At 45.7% G+C, this 25,216-nt stretch overlaps 1 protein-coding gene across 4 annotated transcripts; it reads right to left on the minus strand.

Moving 5' to 3' along the window:
- Window positions 1-86: 86 nt before the first annotated feature.
- Window positions 87-24,986, minus strand: herc3 (HECT and RLD domain containing E3 ubiquitin protein ligase 3). 4 transcript variants are annotated; one of them, XM_079729943.1, is made up of 25 exons: window positions 24,911-24,986; window positions 23,660-24,079; window positions 21,715-21,874; window positions 21,150-21,226; window positions 20,568-20,789; window positions 19,956-20,047; window positions 19,543-19,673; window positions 19,019-19,170; window positions 18,462-18,535; window positions 17,765-17,889; window positions 17,534-17,593; window positions 15,694-15,805; window positions 14,670-14,859; window positions 14,194-14,357; window positions 13,393-13,548; window positions 12,811-12,834; window positions 12,612-12,701; window positions 11,981-12,151; window positions 11,150-11,293; window positions 9,442-9,608; window positions 7,896-7,962; window positions 7,342-7,424; window positions 3,663-3,846; window positions 3,124-3,226; window positions 87-2,385 (listed from the first exon to the last, which is right to left on the minus strand). In XM_079729943.1, the coding sequence occupies exons 2-25, from the start codon at window positions 23,880-23,882 to the stop codon at window positions 2,177-2,179; spliced, it is 3,180 nt and encodes a 1,059-aa protein (XP_079586069.1). In that variant the 5' UTR covers window positions 23,883-24,079; window positions 24,911-24,986; the 3' UTR covers window positions 87-2,176. The 4 variants fall into 4 exon arrangements, with proteins under 4 accessions (XP_079586069.1, XP_079586070.1, XP_079586068.1 ...); XM_079729944.1 differs by having other exon boundaries at window positions 13,435-13,548; window positions 17,765-17,904; XM_079729942.1 differs by having other exon boundaries at window positions 17,765-17,904.
- Window positions 24,987-25,216: the final 230 nt, after the last annotated feature.

Here is a 25,216-nt window from a genome sequence, read left to right on the forward strand (position 1 = left end):
TGAGAAACTCATACATATTAACAGTGAACAAATCCAAACAGAATTCCATCGGACCTATGAAAGATGGGGAGAAAGGGTGGGGGAGGGACACAAGCTGAAAAGTTTATTTTTTTTCCGGGTAAAACAGGTCAACAAAAATAATGTCATCCATTTCAAATAGGTAAAAAAAGAAAATATATATTTTTAAACAAATCAGTTACAGCAACTGCTAAGCCCTTATGTGTATACAGTATATATGTTGATCTAGAAACACAGGACAGTCAGACTTCCTCCAGCGGTGACTGAAACACTGATTTCACTGTCGCCTGGCAGCTAAACAACTGTTCAATTTACAAAACAGGCCCAGGAGTTCCTGGTCATTCAGCTTGACTGGACAATTAGCATTATATTTCACATAACAGTACGCGCTTAAATTATATTATGCTGCGATAAGGGCATTAGCTCAGAAGCCTGCAAATCAAACCGTTATAAATAAATATTTTGAAAATTGGTGGCGTATGTGCTCTGGCAGAAGCAATATGTGCGTGTTCTGCTCGCTATACTCAACATAAGTGTTTACGATCCAATATGTGACTTTGAATTTCCCCTGTGGATCAATCAAGTATACATCTATTTATCTATATCCTGTATTGTGGGCGGAACTTCGACGGCAGTCGAATACACTTGTAACGCTTGTTGCTTGTAACGTGGGAAAGACGATAACCATGTTTGTTTACACTTAAGTCACGATTTTTATCGAGAGATTCCGGTTTTTGAGAATCAGGACTGTGTGGTTGTGGAGCGGAATCGGTTAGTGTGTGGTGTGCTGTTTTGGCAAAATCATTACACTGAACTACTAAAACAGTTAAATGCATCTTCATCTATCGTTAGATGTGTGGTCTTTCTTGTTTTCTAAATTTGTAAAGTCGTCTAGTATGTACTCAGCATGAACTATATAATTAAGGAGAAATGTATTTTAACCACTGTTAAATTCAAAGTATGGTGCCAGGCATTTTGCGGATTATTATAGATTCCATGTTAGGCCATACACATGAGCTCAACTAAACAACGCTGTGAATGTATAAGCCATCAGTTAGCAGGATATGGGAAATTACCCCAAGAAACAATAGTGCATAATAGTGGAAAACTGAAAGAAGACTGGGCAACGATGATAGGACCATTATTGCTAAATGAATTTCCCAAAACAAGCTTCTCATAGTGGCATATATACATTAACATATGGCTCCTGCAATCAAAACTAAAACAAGTTGAAATATAAGTATAAAAAAGATATATGCATCGTACTAGTTAATCGCAATGCACTACTTAAGTAAAACAGGGAGTGGGTATAAATGATTTCACTAGAGGACTACACATCATAGCCACGTAACGGTAAAACCGTTAAACAGCTAGCGTAGTGTTCAGTCACAATGGGAATACTTACGTATTTAACTATAACTCTGTTGAGAATCTGTTAATCAGAACCACCAAAACGCACCAAACTACATTCTAGAACTAGATCTGAGTTTGTTTGGGGAATAGAAAGTTTTTCACTTGTTCAGGTAATTGTAATTTCGATCACTCAACAACATGCACACGATCACCCAGAAAATCAAATAAAAAAACTGTATTTGTGTTCGAAACCGCAGGCATCGAACACCTTAAAGATTCTGAATCGGCTCGTATATATAGATTATTGTTATTAGCATTTAGATTTATTTGTATTAAATTTTTTCCTAGCTAATGATCACAGCATCGGAAACAAATAGAAAAATAAAACTGCTAACAGAAAGAAGAACCAAAAGCAAGTGGCATCCAAGATTATAACAAAAAAGATAACATGTCTTAAAGTGTCTTATCCGTTCCCTAATCCCATGTTTCACAACCTGTGACATAATCCTATGTGTGTGTGTGTGTGTGTGTGTGTGTGTGTGTGTGTGTGTGTGTGTCTGTATGCCTTCGTGCATGTGTGTGTGTGTGTGTGTGTGTACGTGCGTATGTGTGTGTGTTTAATCCTCCTCTCCTCCTCTCATTTCAGAGTCATCAGCAAATAAAGTGCAGTAGCCTTGGCCCTGATAACCCCAGAGACCCTCCACACGTCCCCCTCCCCACACACACCCTCTCCACAATACACAGTCCCGGGGAAGAAGTCCAACACCACCGCCGCCACCGGCCCTTCCCCATCCCCATACCCCGCTCACACCAGGCTGAAGCCCTCGTACTGTTCGATGGCCTGGGTGAGGCGGCGCCGCAGGGTGTCTTTGGTGAGGTACTGAGGCAGGTCGAGCAGGTTGTAGCAGGTGTGCGCCACGGGCAGGTAGTGCTGCTGGGCCGTGGTGGACTGCAGCGCGATGCGCAGGCTGGCCATGCCGTGGATGGGGATGCGGTCGCTGCCGGTCAAGAACACTGGATGGGCAAAGAGATTAGCATGAATGCGGAGTGTGGTTTATTATTGGACCTAGATTGTGGTTTTTTTTATTTAGTCTAGATTATTGTTTCTTGTTTGACCTAGGTGAGTGTTTCTTATTTTGTCTACATTGTTGTTCTGCTTGTTTTTTTCCTGGTGGCGATTGCGATTCAACTAATGAAATGGTCTTTGTGTTGGTTTCCCTTGTTTTTTTTTTGTGAGGTTAGTTGGTTACTAGATGTGGGTTGTTTGTGTGTTCTAAAGAAAATATCTCCGTCCACAAGAGAACGCAGAAACGATTTTAAACACTCTCATTAGTATGCCAGACCAGTAGGTGGCGACAAAACTTTATGCCCATCACCACAGAAGAACGAGCATTGATGAGCGGTGAATACAACCATATGAATACACAGCATGACGGTGAAGTTATGAAGTTCATGTGCCAAGAACAAATTAAGGTCACACTGAGGTCAAAACGCAGGGAAATTACTACATATTCAGAAATACCATATACGTGTTGACGAGGCCTAAGCTTAATGTTTTTTTATAACATGATGAATATTTCCACCTACTTAACATGTTGATTTAAGTTTTTGGAGGCTGAGATGGTGAGTGGACGATTATATGTTATCAATAATACTAACACTGTTCAGAAGAACTGTGACTTGAAACAAACAAAGATATTGTGACAGGCTGAGGAACAATGAATCAACAGAGAAACCTGGAGGAACACTTACACAGAAACTGCTTCTTCTTTTCCAGAGGGAAGTCATGGAAGACCTCCCAGAATATCCTGACTGTAGGGTGGGTGGCTGAATACTCCCCCTTATACACCGCATTCTGACACAGAGACACACAGTGCGTTGGCATTGTGTGTGTGTGTGTGTGTGTGTGTGTGTGTGTGTGTGTGTGTGTGTGTGTGTGTGTGTGTGCGCGCGTGCGCTCGCGCGCGTGAGTGCTGTTATTTGTTCACACACATTCCTAGGTTGGTAGCTTATATTGCAGTAAACAGGCATGATGCCAGTGGTCGCTTGTTTATCTTTCTACCTTTGAATAGATTTCCACTCAGGCTTTTAAACTCTTGGTGTGCCAGAGATCTTGCATAACACTTACAGCATACACACCAAAATAAAATGTAAATAGTTCAGAAACCAACATAAAAACAAGTCTGTTCATGTGTGTGTTTGTGTCCATCACTAAAAATCACACTGACTCACTCTATCCTTCTCCCAATCAATGACTCTAACCCCACCAGCTCCCAGCGCTACGTGCTAACCTTCTCCATCTCCTCCCAGTTGTAGTTGTCATTGCCCACCACCATGGCCATGAGCTCTGTGGGCTGGAAGAGGGACAGGATGTTCCCCCCGCACACCTTCAGGAAGCCCGCAGAGAAGGCAGAGTACAGCTCGCCGACCGAGCCACTGAACACGTAGCGCAGGTAGGCTTCTACAAACTCCTTCCTGGGGGGACAGAGACACATGCACACATACTTGTAGCTGTAGGACAGGGTGCTGTCTATCCGCATGGATTCTTCATGATGACATAATAATAATGAATATTAATCCTGAGGGAAATTGTCTGTCCTAATGGCTCTCCTTTAGATGAGAGTGCTGTGTAAAAAGTATTAGGAATAATAAAATGTATCTACGTCGCCACAAATGAAAATGTAGTAGAGCAACAATAAATATTAAAAATATTAAGGGAAACAATTTGCACATAGAAATCAAATCAAATGTACATCATAATAATCATATGCAAATGTAAAGCTATAAAGTGATGCGCAAAAAAGCTGAGGTATCGCAAATTTAACATCGGTTCCTTTGTTGATGTGAATAATAACGGAATAATGTGAATGAAATGTCAATTGTAAGGGGGCCTGCAGCTAGGCTGTGGGGTACCTTTCTGCTACATGCTACCCTACACACCATCCAGGCCCTCTAGCAAATGTATGGTGCTATTTAGCTTGTTGATGAACAGAATTGTATTCTATTCATCTGTGCATACGATTACAATCACCTTTCATCAAGAAATCGTTTTCCATTTTTTTAATGAATAACCTGACCTGAGTATTTCATAGAAGTCCCAACAACACAACATTCAGTGTTTACCAAATGAGGAACAATTCCTGGAAGTCCTGACAAATCAGTAATCAGCCCTGAACCTCCACGGGCACGGCTGTTTGAGTCATTATGTGTTCATTATTTGGAATAAACAGGCAGAAAGCAGCCCATGGCCCCAGCACACAGCTTCCTGCCCATGTCTTATCTCCACCTGCCACCACAGGCCTGTCCCTATTCAATGGGTTCAACTGCACTTTCAAGTACAGAAAGACTGTGTAGGAATTTTCAGATGTTACCATATCATATTCTACATTGTATTAAATTATATTATTAAATGTATTAGTACTTCTCTCTGTACGATTTGAACCTAATAAGTGCTTCTCCTGGGTCAGTTTTCTCTTTATTCACATTTTCTTTAATCCCTCAACAAATTCCTCAAGAAAAACGTGCACATTTCATATTTCGATCCAACTCCAGTGTTATAACAGACCTAAAACCAATGCAAAATACTTCTTGTAAAAATCAACATTGCCGAAAAAAAAGCAGAGTCATGCTTACTACCAGTTTTAATTCTTATCTAAGCCATAACAACAGCGAGACCACCCAAACATGGCGTCCGGAAATGTTGTTCTCCCTCTCTAAATGGGCCGGTTGGCGGCGGGCCAGGGGCGGTGAGACGGAGTGTAATCCCACACAGCCGGCCTGGACTCAGGCAGGTGCGGTGTGTTGGCTCAGGAACACACATCCAACACCGGGTACCGGCCCATGTACGGGCTGTACCCTCCTCTGCACCACGCACGGTCACCAGAACCGTTCATTTGATGGTGGACCGCAAGCGAGTGTGTGAAAGAGATGAGCGACGTTAAGATGTATGAAGGAATGTCCATGCAAATGCAGATGCATGCAGGCCGGGATGGACTCTCACTGGCTGAGGGATTCAGACAGATGAACTCCAAACAGCATGGTCAACAAACCGATAACACACACAGGCGTATCTTTCACATCGGAACTCGGCTTCGGGCGTTGGCATCCGCTAGGCAGACTCAACTTCAACAATTAAATGCCTGTGTGTGTGTGTGTGTGTGTGTGTGTGTGTGTGTGTGTGTGTGTGTGTGTGTGTGTGTGTGTGTGTGTGTGTGTGTGTGTGTGTGTGTGTGTGGACACACACTGTTGCACAATACTGCGGACCAACACACAGAGCGTCTGTCTGCTTCTGCCCAGAAGAAGTGAGTTGTCACCGGGTCAAATTAAATGACTGCGTATTTAGGACAGAGATTAGTTTCTAGATCTTTTGGCGAGCACAGCATCGGCCACTGTGAATCAGGGAGGTTGTGCCATCTGTCCAAAGCAGACAATTTAGAAAGGACAGCATGAAGATAATGTTTATCATGATAATGTTAGTGGCTGGGATGCGGATTTAAACATTCAAATGAGTGGTTCAGGCCGAGTCAGGCTACGTTTGACAGAGGAAGTTGTCTGACAACATGAATAAAAGATTCTTCTGGCCCAGATAGCAGTACCAAATCTATATCTTTAAGATTCTATTATTTTAGGGTTCTTTTTGTGAAAGAAAATTGTATTCATTTCTTTATCTTCCTTTTGTTGCCTTTCTGTGCCTCATGACTGCATGTTATTAAATCAACCAAAGGGTCAAATTTAGGTAGTTAAAAGCTGTAGCTAGTTCAGTACATTTTTACAGACATATTGTGTATTGACTATGTAACAGTCAGGTTTATTCATGTAGCACCTTTCACTCATGACGGGGGCTGTGTGTCATTGTAAGAATAGTGAACTAAATGCACACATAAAAACCAAGACAAACGCAACACACGAATGCATTAGGCCACAATGGCCCCCAGTCCCCTCTAGACCCTCAGGCCCCTCTAGACCCCCGGGCCCCTCTAGACCCCCGGGCCCCTCTAGACCCCCTCTAGACCCTCAGGCCCCTCTAGACCCCCGGGCCCCTCTAGACCCCCGGGCCCCTCTAGACCCCCTCTAGACCCTCAGGCCCCTCTAGACCCTCAGGCCCCTCTAGATCCCCGGGCCCCTCTAGACCCTCAGGCCCCTCTAGACCCCCTCTAGACCCTCAGGCCCCTCTAGACCCCCGGGCCCCTCTAGACCCCTGGGCCCCTCTAGACCCTCGGGCCCCTCTAGACCCCCGGGCCCCTCTAGACCCCCGGGCCCCTCTAGACCCTCAGGCCCCTCTAGACCCCCTCTAGACCCCCGGGCCCCTCTAGACCCTCAGGCCCCTCTAGACCCCCTCTAGACCCCCGGGCCCCTCTAGACCCCCTCTAGACCCCCGGGCCCCTCTAGACCCCCTCTAGACCCCCGGGCCCCTCTAGACCCCCTCTAGACCCTCAGGCTCCTCTAGACCCCCTCTAGACCCCCGGGCCCCTCTAGAGCCCCGGGCCCCTCTAGAGCCTCAGGCCCCTCTAGACCCCCTCTAGACCCCCGGGCCCCTCTAGACCCCCTCTAGACCCTCAGGCCCCTCTAGACCCCCGGGCCCCTCTAGAGCCCCGGGCCCCTCTAGAGCCTCAGGCCCCTCTAGACCCTCAGGCGCCTCTAGACCCCCTCTAGACCCTCAGGCCCCTCTAGACCCCCTCTAGACCCCCGGGCCCCTCTAGACCCTCAGGCCCCTCTAGACCCCCTCTAGACCCTCAGGCCCCTCTAGACCCCCGGGCCCCTCTAGAGCCCCGGGCCCCTCTACAGCCTCAGGCCCCTCTAGACCCTCAGGCCCCTCTAGACCCCCTCTAGACCCTCAGGCCCCTCTAGACCCCCTCTAGACCCCCGGGCCCCTCTAGACCCTCAGGCCCCTCTAGACCCCCTCTAGACCCTCAGGCCCCTCTAGACCCCCTCTAGACCCCCGGGCCCCTCTAGAGCCCCGGGCCCCCTCACCTGTTGCTCCGGTCCACAGAGATGTCTTCCCCTCCAGGGATGAGCTCCATCACCTCCGTCAGCCCGTAGTTCTCCCTGGTGACCTGCACACAGCAGGGGGCACGAAGTTAGACCCACCTCCAGGACTCTGGACTGACGGGGTCCCCGGGGAGACCGTGGTGGGACCCGGGACATAACGTCATGGCCATGGTTCACACTTTCAAATGACACAGAATTATAAATATGATGCTTATCATAATAAGATCATCGTGTGTGTGTGTGTGTGTGCATGCGCGCGTGCGTGCGTGCGTGCAAGAGAGATTCTAGTCAGAGACATCTAATAGAAAGAGCAGACATTCTGAGATTCTTAAATCCTTTTCCTAAAGCAACCATGAATGATATCTGTTACGGATTATTTTAGCAGATGGCTCTTAGATTTTCCACATTTCAGAATTGCCAATTTCTGAAATGAAAAGAGTATCGAAATCCAATTCCCCTCATGAACTCCTCAACCCGACGCTGTCCTCTCAGGAACCCTGCGGTTCAGACCGATGTGCGAGGCGCGTCTCACTCACAGCGAAGTTGAGGCAGAACACCTCCTCCACGTCGTCTCCGTCGTGGTCCAGCAGCTGCTGCAGACTCCTGGCCAGAGGGGGGGAAAAGAGCGGCAACATGGAGTCAGGCAGAGCGGTTGGCATTTATCAGCGGCCATTTTGTCACGCAACCCATTTTTGACATTTAGAGATGAGGAATGCAGGGTGATCATTTTCCTGGAATGGAGGGGGAGGAAAAAGCGGACACAGGGAGTGGAATGATAATTGTGGTTATCTAAAAATAAGATGTCTGATTACCATAAGTTACATTAGTTTCTATCTGTCTGTCTTTCTCTGCTACCATGCATCACAAACAGTGAATTTCAGCCCTTACTAGTTTCTAGTTAGTCATAGTAGCAATAGATTCGTAATAATTAGAATCTGGACCTGAGCTGGGTATCAAGTTACAACAGCCCACCACACCACCCCGAACCCCAGTGAACTACACTGGGGAAGAAACTTAAAACACTTGGCCGAATACAAACTTCACAAACCCATTCCTGCCTCTGATTGGGCACAAGAGGCATTTCCGGTTTCAGTTCTCTGCTTGCCATGTTACACTTGGCATCCATAATGTTGCAGTCAAGAAGGCTTGACTAATGGGTGGCCATTTTGTTTGGAATTTAGGCCAGATGCTCATATTGTTTCATTCTGCGGCTGACGTCTTATTGATTTCAGACGGACCGGGTAAAACCGGTAAAAATGTAAAAGCCAAACCAACCAATCAACTCTAATGACTCGGGTCATTTATCAATGGAGCAGCACATAATGATCAATAGGCAATCAAGTTCAACTCAAGTTAATTGGTCTTTAAGGGATGATATTCCTGCATCACGTGAGAATCTTGAAAGGCAACTTGTGGCTACCTATCACAGGTAGACTGAACGTATTACACCCTGATATGCAAAGGTACGCTCATGATTTGGACATTTATCTCAAGTTGGACGAGGAGAGCATGGAGGTGATCTGTACTCACCACCATTGTTGCCATGGCAACATTCTCATAGCCTACCATTCTCAACCAAATTTAAGATGCAAAGATGGGATTATTTTAGTACTTCATTTATATTCATTTTTACAGTAAAGCGCATACTGAATCCAGTATTTTTTTTGAAGTTTCTTACACCAATGAGTTGGAATATGAATTTGAAAATGAATTTGAATTGTAAAAACAAATGACATTCAAATGTGAAAATTAATATTGGATTGTGAAAATATTAATCAAAGCACTCTCGCAATTTAGTCATCGCAGACAGCCTGGCTGAAATATCTTTCCATCCTTGGATCCTCGTGCATTCTGAACGCTTTACCTCCGTTGGAAATGCAGTAAATAAAAGGAGATAGGTGGGAGAGAGCGAAGAAGGTAGGTGTTAAACAATCCTTTTCGCACCTAGAAGCCATGTGTTTGTTTAGAAGGAATATTCAAACTTAATTTTTGGGACATTTTGACAGCGCTACCAAGCATGGGTGGCTGTTTCATTCCCGTGTCCACATGTCTGTGCTTCGTAGCACCATTGGGGGGAGTTACCTGCCCTCGGTGGGGGAGAGTTCCTTCAGGTCGTCCAGGCTGGGGGGCACGGCCAGGAGCTTCTTGTACAGCACCAGGGGGAAGTGGAGGTCCACCACGGTGCTGTTATAGATGGCCAGGCCACAGATGATCCCAATCAGGTGGAACCAGTTGTGCTCCACGAAACACTGCAGGCACCGCACAGTGGTTGAGCAGAAGAAACTGGATTTATCAGTCAGCCGAAGCCATGCCAGCTAAATGCAAAAAGCACAGTTTTGGTGTCAAAAGATTTTGAGTCCATAATACTATTGTTGGTGTCACTGTTTCAGGTCATGATTTCTCTCATGCACCTGGCCTGGACATGTCAGTTTCACCTGACGATCGTACTTCAGTGTTTTTTCAAAGCCTTCCAGGTTTTCTGGGGTTTTCATCTGCTACACAACCACAGCATACTGCCATCATCACATTCAATTGAGAAATCAAATCTCTGTTTTTGGTGGATGCAGGGCCAGAGCGAAACAAGAGATGTATACAGATGTATAATGTATTGTAAATGTTCTGTATTTGTGTGGCCATGGCATGAATTGAAACTAATCGAACAGGCTAGTGAGGTACATTCAAGGTTAGTTGTGTGAACTAGAGTGTGGATGATGAGGCAGCTTTTAGTGATACGTTTAACCTTTGTGTGTGTGTGTTCTGGGTACAGCTGGATAAATAATTCACAGCCGTTCGAGGAAAAACATCAAGTGTGTATTTTTAACCATAAACCCATTCTAGACACAGCAGTAGGTTAACCACTGAACCGTCGCGGTTGTTTAATCAGTAACAGACTAAATATTAAATACGCTGCAATTTCAAGGTTTGGTGAAAAACAATATTGTGGTCCATTCCATACAAGGCCATCCCGTACAAGTATACTTACAATTATTTACTGCAGAACAGAATCAGAATTAAATTATTATATTGTGGAAGTCAAACTGGCAACATCCTACTATTAATAAATCAAGTAATTTCCATAGCGAAAATCGTTTTCTCCCAGCTATGCCCCGTTAAGTCTCCTTTGTTCAAGGACATAAATGGCTACCCAGGTATCTGTAAACCTCACAGGGCCCCACTGGTGTCATATTATGACTAATCCAAGAACAAATCCTTTGTTTTGGTGGAAAACACTGACCTCGGTCAAATGACATTGCAAGCCATAACATACACCAGTAGGAAACAATTAAGTATTTATATCTGTCAAGGAAAGTGTGAAATACAATCACATCACCATTAGTTTAGACATATAATATATTGACTGCAGTTTGTTGGACACATTTATCAAAAATGTCCTATGCAACCATGAGTGTTTAAATTGTTATTATGGGTGGACTTAAATGAGTCGCTCTCCTTACCCTTGCACTGTTAATGCCTTGCTCTACCAGATGAGATATACAGGGAATAGAACCCTGGACCCTTGATGTGTTAATGCCTTGCTTTATCAGTTGAGATAGACAGGGACTTGAACATATGACCCTTGTTAATGCCTTAAGAGGTGAAAGATAAAGAAAGCAATGAGCTTTATCTCCATTGTCAACAAAATGTTTCAGATGGTATTTTGTTTAGGCTTTTTTCCCCTTCATTCCCCATGCGCGACATACTATTGGTTTGGCCTTGTACCCAGAGCTAAACCATGCGAGAGGACAGCTCCTTGTACAGAGGGCTTTTGGCGCCGATGGTCCGAACGTACCTTGTCCGAGAACCAGAGCAGGTTGGACTCCGGGTAGTGGGTGAACATCCCGTACACAGGATCCATCAGCTCCTTCAGGAGCAGGAGGAAGAACTCCTTGGTCACCCCGCCCGCGTCAACTGCCTCCTCTCCGTCAAAGATCACCTGGTGCAGCGAGGTTTGAGCAGAAGAAGTGACGCAGCAATTCCATTTTGCTATTTAAAGGGCTGGCCTCATGCTGGCAATTTGTATTGACATACAGGAGCAATGCTTCATATGTTCCAGTTCCACTGGAAACTGGAAACTGAGAAGTTGGAATGTTTTCTAAATGAAGAAATGAGAACTATTTTCTGGTCACTTGCTTAACATTGGTTTGGGCTTTGTTTTGCTCTGCCGTTAAATGTCTGCCCATTCCCAACCATCCCTGGACGAAAGCTCCCTCCTCTGTGGCCCTTCCTCCTTTCTTCTTCCCAGTGGACTTTTCTCCTTGCCCTTAGGGTAAGGGGATGTCATCATACAAATGTAAAATGTTGACTTGTGAGGCTTTTTGATGCTGTAACTGTGACTGTTGGAAATTATGTTACTGCGGTCTATTGAGGCCATGTGATCACAACCGTTTCGCGATCACATGTTTCTTTTTTCAACCCAACCTCCCTCTGATATGCTGAGAGTGGATCTAGTAGTCACATGTTGTGAACCCGACCTCCCTCTGATAGGCTGAGAGAGCGTCTGGCCTGGTCACATGTTGTGAACCCGACCTCCCTCTGATAGGCTGAGAGAGCGTCTGGCCTGGTCACATGTTGTGAACCCGACCTCCCTCTGATAGGCTGAGACAGTGTCTTGTCTACCGACCTTGAGGGGTTTCTTGAGGTCCACGTCTGAGTAGATGGTGAGCTCGCGCAGCGCGTCGCTGACTAAGTGGTCCCTGCGCACGTGCAGCACGAGGAAAGGGTTCCTAGCCAGGAGTGGCTCCAGGGTGATCAGCATGAAGACGTTCTGGAGGTTCGCCCCGCTCACCGCCATCTGTGTTCAAGATATCAGAGAGGACAAAAAGATGAATAAAATACATACAATAAAACGTCATGAGGCTGCAGTTTATAATATACCATAATGAGAAAAAGGGATTCGATGACATGAATACTGGCGAAACCTCATGAAACCACAGTGAGAAGCTAAATAACCGTGTACTTGCACTTGTGGTTGTGCACCGGTGATTGTGACGTCAGTGACAGCTGGTGACCTTTAGAATGTGAAGACATTGTGTCGTGAAAAAAAAAGACATTGACGCAAACCCTCCTCAACTCAAGTCTATCCCAAGTGAACCGGAGAACGCAGCAAGGAAGACACCTGGATCACATACACACGCAGCAGTGACCATGTTTTGGGAGGTGCCCTCTGCGGCCGTGGGTGACACAGACAACCACACCACACAAGCATACCTGATGCCTGGAGGGGCTGCCGCGTGGATGCACGCCGCTAGTACCTGCATTTGTAGCTCAGCATCCGTCTGCAGCATGGTGGTCTTGGCTTGGGCGTTGAGGATGAACGGGTAGGCACACAGGGTCACTGAGCTCTGGAGGGAACATAGAGGGCGGTTAGAACGACGCCGGCCGAGAGCAAATTCACACAGCCGTCGGATATGTTGGGTGTTACAGGCGATGAGATATGTGAAAGACCACAACCTGAATCGATGGGGTTTTCTTTTTCTAAGAAGAAGGAAAAAAAACAGAGAGAGAGGGCAAACCGCCATGAATGTGGTTGTTTGAAATAACACGCAGGCAGGAAATAGTTGTCATACAGACGACATGACATCAGGACCTGAGGCATGTCCCTGGCATGACTCTCAGTTGACTAATGAGTTGAAGCCAAGGTCAGGAGAAGAGGTTGAAATAAAACATTGATAAAATCACCCTAGGCTATGCTACAATAGGATAAGCTATGCTACACTAGTTACCTGGAGTCATTTGGCATACAATCCTTTGCTGCGTTATGCTACACTAGGCTACTCTGTTTACATTTACATTAAGTAACTTGACAGACTACGCTATTATGTTATGTCACACTGTACTACACTAGGGTATGTGCTATGTGCTAATGCTATGCTATAGGACTGCCTCAACCACAAGTGCGGTAAATGCCAAACGGGTGTTAAGTGAAAGTGACAGTTATCGGAATTATCTTTCATCATCTCCGTGTACTGAGCACCACCGTAAACCTTCCAACCAACACCAGCCAAGAGAGAGACCCACCAGACATGACCTCACCTCAGGGCGGTACAGTGGAGCTGAACCAGCAGCAGGACTTACGGTCTCAGCCTTGCTCAGGAACCACTTGAGGTAGTCCTCCTGGATGTCCACCAGCGTGGTGACGTCTGGGATGTAGAAGCGGTTGTAGTCCACATGCTGGGCCTTGAGGTTCACCTGGCAGGACAGAACTCAAGGGTCAGACCTGGGGTTACCACCATGCTTTCATTCCGAAGTAACGAGAGCGCGTACATAGTTCTCAGCGTGGGCCGTTGGCCTCCAGCGGGATTCTACCCCCTAACCCCAGCAGTGCTGATGCCACGCTGTACCCGCGGAGCTTCACAGGAGCGCCATATCCAAACATCTACGGTCCCGTTTGGATTCACTGTCTGGAAACCTTGAACCAACACCATAAACAGACCAATATCTAAGCTGTCCATGTGGCAACGAGTATTTTAAGAATACCCTTCAATTTGGCCAGGTTTTGACGATTGAAATCGATGTATTTGAATCTGAAAAATGCATATGCATATTACTACGAATGAAGCTTTTTGTTTTTGGACTCACATTTGTGGCATGGTTTTCCTAGCGGTCAAGTAATTCAGTCAAAAGTTCACTGACCAAAGTTAATCTTTTAATCATAACTAAATCTCTGACCACTGTTGGTTAAGGCAGCTACAATTCTCCATCAGGGAGTGAATCTGTTCGATTGGAACCAAACAAACAGAAACACTTTCCAAGATACACGACCCGAGGGCGTGGCTTCTGCCGCTGGTGCAGAGAGACGAGCCAGGTGCTGCAGCCATGTGTTTTTCAGGCTACCTTGTGCAGTTTGTCCAGCAGCTTTAGCGTGGCGCTGATGTAGCTCTCGTGGAAGACAGGGATGAGCAGGGTCTTGCCGCCCGTCAGCAGGTACACCACAATGCTCTTGTAGGTGTCCACCAGCCGGGCGAACACCCCGTCGTCCAGCAAGCACCACCAGTTATCTGCCGGGTCGGAGAGGCAGGTCAGAAAGCCTGACCTTTATTAATCAGAAGCCTATGGGGAGGGGTCAATTGGAGGTCAAGTTACATCGATGCGCATTGTAGCAAAGGTCATTTGCACTTTGCTTACTAGCTATATTAGAAAGTACTTGCTACTTGCTGATTTAGCTAGTAAGCAAAGTACACATGTACATGTTTGCGCTTCTAAGATGTACAGTTTGTGTGTTTGTTCTAAACGTCCTACTAAGGATTTTAGCATGTGTGTGTGTGTGTGTGTGTGTGTGTGCGTGTGCGTATCTTATTCCAGCGTCCTACCCAGGACTTTGCTGGGGTTGGGGTCCAGCCGGAGGATGGCCATGGCCAGGGGGATGCTGAGGCTGATGTAGTTGCTGGTGTCCTGCAGGGCGGGGCACTCTGAGAGGATCAGGTAGATCCTCATAGCCTCCACGTCCGGGGGGGAGCTGGGCAGCTGGGGGATGAGCAGGCTCTCCAGGCTCTTGGTGGCCTGGATAAAAGCGTCAGCTTAATGATTTATTCGTAAGTAGTACAATATATTTAATTGCATCAGCATGCATTCAGAAGTGAACAGAAAAGAGCGGAAAATAATAATAATATATATATATATATATGTATACATTAAAAGGAAAAAGGTTTGGTCAAAAAGACAGCATGACTAAAACCCTAGATTGACGGTGGAAGGCTCTTTGGTGGATTAGAATGTAACTTGCCCCAACCCAACATGGTTCCTAATACTACATTTGTGAGAGGCTACAGGTTGTTACTCAATCTACAATTTCGGGGACAGAGTTTGTGGCGTGGTCTGTATTTACATTATGAAAGTGGTGGTCATTGTCCTAATATATATGGCTAAGACTCGGGTTTTAAAATATTATCTTTACTTGATTCAGCAGGGAGTGGGGTTGGTTTTTCCCCAAACATAGCGGCTCCTTGAATAGAGCTAGTCATAACAGACATAACTAATGGACTACGTTCTGTTGGCTTATATGTAAAACGGAAGTGGGCAGCGTAAAAAAAAGGACGTTGTTTGATATCACATTACCTAACGTCCGTTGAAACACTGATGGAATGTATTATTATTTATTTTTTATGCTTTATTATAGAGTGAGATAGAGAGGAAAGTATGGGGGCTAGAGGGGAGGATATGCAGCAAAGGCAGGATTCGCACCTGGGTTGCTGGTATCAGGACTGAGCCTATATGGTACGAGCTCTACTCGGTGAGCCACCGGGGACCCCCTGATGGAAGGTTTTAAAGTGGGAATCGGACGGTGCTTCTGCAGGTTATTGTGGGAAAGCGCCCCAACAGGCAGAGGGCCGTTACCTGCTGCAAGAGGTCGGAGTAGGGCGGCGTGCCGAGCGTCTGGAACAGAGACCTAACCGAGCCCAGGTCGATCCCGGGGACCTTGGGGTTGGTCTTGAAGTGTCCGTCGTCACTTAATAATAATAACAATAATGATACATTTTATTTTAAAAGCGCATATACTCAATAAAAGTACATACATAGTCAATAGCTGTCACACACATGATCAGATAACACTGACAATATGGGCATAATACTCTGCTAAGGGAGAGACGCAAGCACAGCCACAGCTTTGTCCCGCTTGATCGTTAAATCAGCTCCTCTCCTCACACTTTGGGTCACCTGATAATGAGGCACGTCTCCCTGGAGCGGAAGACCGGGCTTTGGATGAGATCTGGATCTATCCCCGTTCACATCACGCACACGTACAAACACGTGTACACTACACATCCCCGGTGCTGTGTGTTACTGTCGCTCGGTGCCCGAGCGGTTCTCGTTGACGATAAACCACCCTAACACAAGACAGATACGCCTAACAGCTCTCGTAAAGGCTGCTCTAATAAATCGTTCACCGGAGAAAGCCATTCAAGTTAAAAGCTCTCCCGGGCTACTCAAACACACATCTCACACCGCAGAGATCCCTCATCGCCTTTACGTATGGAGAGCCAGTAGGTAATCTCTCCCTCTCTCTCTCTCTCTTCCCCCCCTACTCATATTTTCCATCGATCAGGTCCCTCATCAACACAATCCTCTCATACGTAAGGATTGCAAAATAGTGACTGTGCAACAAAAGCGTTACTTTGACACACATACACCACTGGTCCATAGCAAACAAATAAAACGTCTGACCGTAAACACAATTCATAACGTATATCATATAAGTCCGAACCAAAGCTTTCCCGAAAACAAATATGGGACAGGTAATAACGCACTTCATAACATAACCCATACAAGACTCTTATTACCCGCTGACACTACTTTACAGTAAGAAAAAAATGCTGCAAGCGGTTTATGCAACTCGTATCTTGCACGGATGCGTCGCTGGCCTGGTTTTCCTCTCTCAGACAGCAGACAGAATGCAGACACGATGCTAACAGAGAGCTGGTAAGTACTTCAGGGCCCTGGAGGACAAGAGAGAGCCTTTCCCATGAAGCGATAGCATCTGCTGACGGAGGCCTTGCAGAGCCACCAGTAGTACGGTTTACATAAGCACCCTGGGGGCTCCGGGGCCACGGCGATGGCTCCTTTCCCAGCCTCAGAGCCCTGCTGGTTACGCTGTGGGTGTCGTTTGTTGCTGTGTTGTCCCTGCGCTGTCTGTGTCGTGAGACTTGTGGCTTCAACTGAGTGTGACCGCAGCAACCCTTGTGAGAATGCAGAACAGCATCTTGGCAAGTTGACCAATCACACATGGGTGGCATGGGTTATTTATACCTTTTGTAACACATTCAGAGATGGTATCGGAATACAAATGGTCGCAGGTTGACACTTTATACCACCAAGAAAAACAGGACAATTGTACAAAACTAAAATGAGAATAAGGGCACTTTTTGTTTTTGTTTGTCACCTTATAACTTTGGCACTTTTTGTTTTTTCTAAAAAGGTTCCATTTCAGTTCAGCTTAACCCCTTTTGGAGGCACTACATTCTCAAGTTTGTCAACACTGAGAAAGCCTGAAGCTGCTCCATTATTTGTAATATAAGCCTGCCTGGACCAACCGACAGAGCGAGTCGGACGTCCTTCATTCTAAACTAGCAGAGACAGTTTTCACTGGTAAAAGTTATACGTTTGTGTGTGTGTTTAGAGCAGAGCCTGGCTCATGTTTCCTGAGGTTGTCCCAGAGACAGAAGATGTGTACACTGACCTCTGGTCCAGGAAGCTAGCGTTCCAACAGGCCGTGGACGAGAACAGAAGGATGATGTCACTGCAGAGAGAAACGGATGGTTTCCAGAGCAACGGGTCATGTGATCACACAAGATCACCTGACATTTCAACTTAAAGATGCCTTTTTCAAACAAATAACAATTCCCCCCCATATAATTAATAATTAGTAGCTTGTTTGACAAATAACGACTTATCGACGCAAGGGCCTTACTTGGTGAGCGTGGAGTCTGTGTTGTCAATGAGTTTCATCCTCCACGTGTTCAAGCTGTCACTGTTGATCTGAGAGATGCCTCTGGAGACGTTGAGCACCCGGAAGTCTTGTGAGAGGACTGGGTGCTGAACATACAGAGGCTAACATCAGGAAGCACAAACATAAGGTCAACAGTGATTCTGTACAGAAACCCAGCTAAACCCATCTGTGTCCGTTAACTACCTATTGAACTGTACTAATCTCCTGGTTCCATTTAGAAGAATGTGCTTACACATCTTCTTGAACCGGTACAAGGAGCAGGGTTTGGACAGTGCCCATGCTGGTAACAGATTAAAAACGTTGACCGTGAAACCATAGAGGTAGAATGTATAGTGGTGACTGCTTCTGCATATTTCTGAGAGTCAGCCTAAGATATTGTAATCAGAAATTCTGCATATTTTGCACAGAAGTAACAAAGGGGAAATCTAAGACATTGCTGCCCCCCAGTGGCTAATCTTAAAGATAATTGAAATTTAAATCCACTTTTATCCTGTTTTACTTTATTTCATGCAGGGAAATGGGACAGAACATGTTTGACAATATAAAGCGCTAAATAAATAAAAAGAAATAAACTCAAGCCATGAAACAAATCACCAGTACCACATCATAGAAGGATACTGAAAACTACTAGATGGGAACATTTAGGCCGTACTCATACCTGTTCATCTGAGTAGAGTATGAAGTTATGATCTCCTCCACAGTTGATTTTAGTGATAGAACAATGTTCTGATTCTTGCAAATGGAAACAGGGAGACAAGATGTTAACATTTAAGGCATTAACAGATCAATTCACCATTAGATGATTAATTCAGATATTTTTATGTGAATTAATAAAACATAGACTTTGTTTGGTAGGGTATTAAAATAGATCACATCTGCTGTAAGGCACCGCAACACAGTTAATACCTCGCTTTGAGTTCAACTGTTGGCCAGCCACTAGAGGGCAAATATAACACATAACGCATGGGTGTTCTCTTCTAAACCTCATAGGGCAATCTAAACCTCATACAACACAGGTTAGCCAAGAATATGATTGTTATATTATCACTTGACTCCGTTAGATGTATATTCTATTCTCAAGGTTAATAATGTCCTGGGTTTACATTAGAAAACAGACAAACTGAACACAGGCTGTTTATGTACATTTGTAATTGTATCAAATAAGCATAGCGAGATCACATGACAAAATACACAAATAGCGAGTCACGTGATGACCTGTTCTGTTGGATCGTCCAATGAGAAGGCTTCTCTGGAGGGGGGCGGGGCTTCGGGCGTCCTGCTGCGTGCCCGTGCCCAGCTGTCCGTGCATGTTGCAGCCAAACGCATACACCATCCCAGAGGAAGGCACGTAGGCTAGGGTGTGGCACCTGAGGGGAGGAGGAGAGGAGAGGAGGTGAGAGGCGGGGAGGAGAGGAGGTGAGAGGGTGGAGGAGAGGAGAGGAGGTGAGAGGGGGGAGGAGAGGAGAGGAGGTGAGAGGGGGGAGGAGAGGGTTGAGATGCGGGAGAGAGGAGAAAAGAGGGAGAGAGAAGGAGCAAGGGGGAGAAAGGGAGGAGAAGAATGATGAGAAGAGGGGAAGAAGATAAAGAAGAGGGGAAGAGAAGGCCGAAGGGGAAATAAGAGAGTTGAGTACAGAGTTAATGGTGTGATCCATTTGTATGTTACGCCCACCCGTACGAGTTGTAAGGTCTTAAATCTCCCAGGGTGTGAGGATGGGGTGGGTGAGGGGGAGGCTGTTTACCTGCCGCATGCGATCTGCGACACCTCGCTGCCCATCAGCTCCAGCACCCTTCTGGGCAGCGGCTCGTTGTGGACCGAGTCGTGGCCCAGCTGACCTCTGGAGCCCTCCCCAAACGTAAACAAGCCGCCGTCCTGCCGCAAACACACACACACACACACACACATTAATCCACAGTTCATGGTCGCTTAGGGGATGAGGGGAAATGTATTTTACTAATCCATGGGGAAACATTTGCAAAAATGTAATTAGCAATGGAAATGTGAACATGATTGACAGTGGAGGTAAACATTACTGACTTGTATGTGCCACATTATTGACATAAGACATGATCGACAGTGTACTTTGAATTATACAGCAGACTGATATGAAGTGATATCAACGGCGATATGAGGAAAAGGGGGGGGGGTTAGTACCTTGGTCAGGGCAGCAGTGTGTTCGTCTCCACAGCTGATGTAGACCACCTTCTGGGATCTGAGGACCTTGATGTGGCATGGGACAGCCCGGTCTGGGGGAGGTAGTACACAGAAGCCATGGTGACTGCATTGTTTTGCGATGCACTGGTGTTTCATGTTTTAATGATTAATCTGTTGAGCTCTGACTGACTCTTTCTAAAGTATTGTAAAAAAATATATTAACATCACATTTCCCTCACATTTACATTTTTTTATCTGGTCACTTTGCAGGTGTGTGTGCAGACTAGCTGGATCGGAATCAAAATTATAATGTTTGCCTTTTTATTTTATTTGAATATTCGTCACTCATGGTCAGGTCACTTTACATGACCTTACCCCTATTACAATCCTCCATAAATCCAGATTCATTCAACACATTCCCAGCTCACTCTGTTTCATCACATGACTCCATGAAATTGAGGTTACCTGTATATACTTATCCAGTTTAATTTACATTCGGTTACTTTAGAAACAGACTTTCACATAGTACGTTAATCAGTGTCACAAAAGAAAAAGCCGGACACCCAAGGCTCCATCTTGGTGCTACTGGATCGCCAGGTGAGGGGACTCTACCTTGTTCGTCGTTGAGGCCCAGCTGGCCGGCGTTGTTCTTGCCCCAGCCAAACACCGCCCCGGACAGTGACACGGCAAAGCTGTGGTCCCCTCCGGCACTGATCTGTGCTAAGGGGATACCCGCCAGAGACTTCAGGGGCTGTGGGGTGAGGGAGCTGGGCTCCCCCTTCCCTAGGCCCAGCTGACCGTTGGTGTTCTGACCCCACGTAAACAACTGGCCGTCTGGGGAAAGAGCGTAGAGGAAAGGAGGTTAGCCGTTTATCTAAGAGCACAACTCTCTATGGCTCACATAGGCTAAATCTAATCTGGCCCAGGGCTAGTAGAGGTTAAGCTCATATAGGATCGGCTAATGTATGCTAGGCTAATATAGGTTAGGCTGCCTTTGCTGCAGTGTAACAACATGACAATGTGAATGGGGGGGGGGGCTAGTGGTTTATTAAATAAAAGCAGGTGGAGAAAGCAGTTGAACAGCAGTGGAAGGCAATTACATGATAGGCTAAAATATGATAGGTTAAAAAAGGCTAGGCTGCCGCGGATATGGAGGGGATATTAGCATCGATTTTAGTGGTTTATTGAGCTAACCTCTGGAAAGAGCGATGCAATGCTGGTTACCGCACATGACTTGCGAGATGCGGTGCTCGCATAGTTTCCTGATCAACCTGGACAGAACAGGACAAGCGTACAAGAGAAAATGGTAAGAAGGAACGCTGTTGATTAGGGTTAATCGTTAAGGTTAACACTCAATGTTATCGAAGTGCTATACGTGCAAATCATTTGTGTGGTTAAAGGGGGGCCGTCACGCTTGGTTATTTTCTCATTAAGAAAGTGTGCTTCATGCACATTTCTTTAATGAACCAATGCAGAACGTACATCCAGGACCAATGTTGACCTGAATGAGGTCAACGGACCAAATTTTCTGTGATTTATTTTGTGGAAACTGAGTTGTAGTATGGCCAAAAGACGCATATGAGCATATATTTGTCTTCTTTTTCTGGACACCATGTAAATAGTCATGAGTTGGACACTCAAACGTCGTAATTTCATTTTTGTAATACCAATATCAATCGCCATGGGGAAATTTATTTTCTCTGCATTTAACCCATCCTAGACACTCACACACACACACACACACACACAGTTGGGGTACCTGGGGATGCGAACGGCCTCCTCGGCAGTGCCCAGGCCCAGCTGGCCCCCGGCCCCGGCCCCCCAGGAGAACACCTGGCCCTGGGCGTTCAGTGCCACTGAGTGGTCCCGTCCACACGACACCCCCGTTATCTTCTGGGTGTCCAGCGTCTGCACCGGCTCTGGGGAGCAGAGGAAGGGACAACGCCATGACCATCGGTTTCAGAGTCTCACGTGGAAGAGACCAATATGGCGCAGCATGACACCGCCACCAATTTCAGGTGAACGGGAATAAAGGCCATTCTTTTTTTTCCTCATTCGTTAAGGATCTTAGTGGGGAGTTCGTGTCCATGTTATTTTGCGGCACCGTCCTTGTTGACTGTTATATCTCATTAAAGGGCTATAAAGGATTTCATATATTTTAGTTTCGGGGACACTTTGGTGCGATGTACCCATTTGAGTGCTAGATTAAAATCCTCATTACGGTCGTGCATTCACCAATTTTAGAACACAGGGACACTGCATCCATATTCTTTTACTATCTACGTCAGTCAATCATTCCCTCCGGAGCCTTGGGCTAGCCTGCAGTGGATTAACTCTGTTACATGGTGGCAGTGTGGTCTGGGCAGAATGATTAAATACTTACTATTCAGTCATCTAACACTCGTGTTTATCCAAGGGGGCTTACAGTGGATTCAGATATGTGTCGTTTAGGAACAGGTACGGATCCAACACAGTTCGTTTTCAAACACCCTAGCCACCATATGAGATAATCTGACTCAAGTACAGTATGTGAATAGCACATTTTAAACATACACACATTTAAACATATTTTGAATCAATGCTGTCCCTTATATGGTGAAAGAAATAGACTTTGTGATTGCAGGTGTGGTTCAGACACTCTTTGCCTTAGGGTTAAAACAATCACACTACTCGTAGGAGCTCAGAATTGTAGGAGAATATGAAGAGGAAAGGGGTGTTTTGGGTCATGTCACATGATGATTGAAAATCAAAACACTTGGCTATCACGTGGCTAAAACCAAAACAGCAGGTTCAGGACAACGGGACATTGTAGGATTGTCCTTGTTGAGAGTCCAGGCTGTTGATACTAGCTCCACCAGAGGAATTCTGGAATGCCAATGACAACACTGATCTTAGCGAAACCTAACCAAACATCTAACTGACAGGGAAAATTATGTTGCAAAGGTACCGCCAGAAATAAAGATCCAGATGTTCCTGTGAAACATTCCAGTTTTTTTTCTAACCCTCAACAAGCAAACAAGTGAAAGTGAGATCTTGCATGGTGAGAAAAGCTTACAGTAAAAATAACTCCAAAGCCAACCACAGTGAAATGGTTGATCTTAATTTGCTATTGGGTCAGTGAGGTGGGTATGACAACACTCATTTATGTTAGTGATCAGAATGAGAGGAGTATATTTGGGTGTGAAGTGGTAATAGAATGTGTGTGGTTAGTTCTTGGTAAACCTTGTGATGAAGAGGTGCAATAATTATGCACTTACAAGGCAAAAAGCTAAATAAATTATTCTCATTCCATGTTTCCTTTGCAAGTTGTCAAAAAACAGATGTCTTAAGACAGAATGTAAAGTTGCTCTAAGATGAAAGAGCTATTGCTTATTATTATTTAGAAACGTTATTTGTTAGAAAAAGCTGCCATTTGCCAGCAATTATTGAGTGAAAGGCTCTGTAAGCAATTCCGCTTTGAGTTCACTTCGCATGCCTCTGTATGAGAACATTTGGACTTTGGCTAATTAACAACCAATCAGGGTATCCATCTCGCCTATCAATCATAGTCTCAAATAGGGAATGCGAGCAGGGGAGTTTTTTGTTGGTTTCCAGTTAATTTCAAAATCTTGCTCTCTTCCGCTCTTTGCTGCCCTCCCTCACTTTACAACTCTAGATTCTGACCTAAAACACCTTTAGCAGGTGTACCCTTCCATGACACATACCTGGCGAGGCGCCCAGCTTGTCGTGTCCCAGCTGCCCAGAGCTGTTGGAGCCACAGGTGAACACCCTGCCGTCCTGCAGCAGGAACAGGGAGTGTTCACCCCCGCAGGCCACCTCTTGAGGCCCCTTCCCACCGAAGGCCTGGCTGTCCCTGGGCTCGCACACGGGGCTCTGCTCCTCGCCGATGCCCAACTGGCCGCTCACGGCATTGCCCCAGCACAGCATTGTGGTGGTAGTGGTGGTAGAGGGAGGAGGGTCAGGCAGGAGGGGTGGGGTGGGGGTGGGGGGGGTGGGTGGGTGGGGGGGGGGGACGGACGGACGGACACCACTTTGAGGTGGTTTTGAGGAAGATGAATTTTAGGGAGGGGGATATTTCTCAGGCTGGGGAACAGCCCAGACGTCTCCCCTTGTTAGTCACTATCCTGAAAGAAGAGAAAAGGAGTGTGGGTGTGGGTTGTGGGATGTGGTTGGGAAAACACGCCTGGGAATGGATTTAACGGTGGGTGTGGTTGAAGATGATGCAAACACAGACGCGGAGGAACGGCGTGTTTAAATAAACCTTGCCACGTTAATCCCCGTTTAAGCGGTTCCAATCGCCCCATGCCTTAGCCGCAATCCAGTCTATTGATGGACAATACTGACAGGTGGCCTAGGTAATAGGCAAGGAGACAACACTAAACAAAAGGACTAAAAGGGCTAAAAGCTGCATGAATGTAACGTTAGGAAAGATCTCCGATTTAAGAAACAGAGGAACATGACGAAATAAACCTTTGCAAAATAGACACGATTTTAATAAAGATTTACATTTTATAGAACTAGGGATCATTATACTCTTATATCCTAAAATACCTTTAATTTTGTTGAAATAATCTCTGAACTTGTGTTAGCAAACTAGATGTGTGCTGCAGCTTCTTGTAGCGTGGTTTGTTCTCTAGTTGGGACGTATTTAGACTGTGGTGTAGTGATGCATGATATGTCGACGCACCTATATGAAACGTTAGGCTCAACGTTAGTGCAGTAGCGGTCAGTTCCTCAGAGTAATGTATCGCCATAAAACATATTAAATGTGAGAAGCTAAAGCTGATATCGACGTCCACACACTTGGCTCAGCAATCAGTTTGCAGCGTAAGCGACTTATCCCCTGCTAGTCATTCCGCCTTATTACAGCCTACTGGCTCTTGTTATTCTCTTAAAATTGTAGTGTAACTGTTGCATGTTTAATAAGGGGTTATCAGACTAAAAGCAGTATTTACCTAGAGATTGGCATTCCTTCATTCCGGAGATGGGGCGTTTCGATCAAACACACGTAATAGAGCAATAACAAGGAAGTGACTCAACTGACGTCGCCGAACATGTGACTGCGCTGTCAAACTCCTGTGTTTACCATGGATCTGCCGTGATTGGATAATCCTCTGACCCAGGATTTCTTTATTCTACCTCTATCACTTAATTGTTATTGGGTAAATAGAAATATAATAGGTTTGTTTATTTACTATTGGATTGTGCACTGTATGGACATTAAGATCTTTAATCAAAGCATTGTTTTTCATTGCGGATTC

Source organism: Pollachius pollachius (genome assembly GCF_949987615.1).
Source record: "Pollachius pollachius genome assembly, chromosome: 2".
NCBI classification, from domain to species: Eukaryota; Metazoa; Chordata; class Actinopteri; order Gadiformes; family Gadidae; genus Pollachius; species Pollachius pollachius.

Bases quoted from the DNA above. Each gene is read 5' to 3' on its own strand.
- herc3 (XM_079729942.1), bottom strand. From the start codon at position 23,882: ATGCTGTGCTGGGGCAATGCCGTGAGCGGCCAGTTGGGCATCGGCGAG. The intron at 20,048-20,567 runs GTAGAGTCCCCT...TACCTCCCCCAG, and splicing joins GGGCCTCAACGACGAACAAG to ACCGGGCTGTCCCATGCCAC. The intron at 14,358-14,669 runs GTAGGACGCTGG...CCGACCCGGCAG, and splicing joins CAACCCCAGCAAAGTCCTGG to ATAACTGGTGGTGCTTGCTG.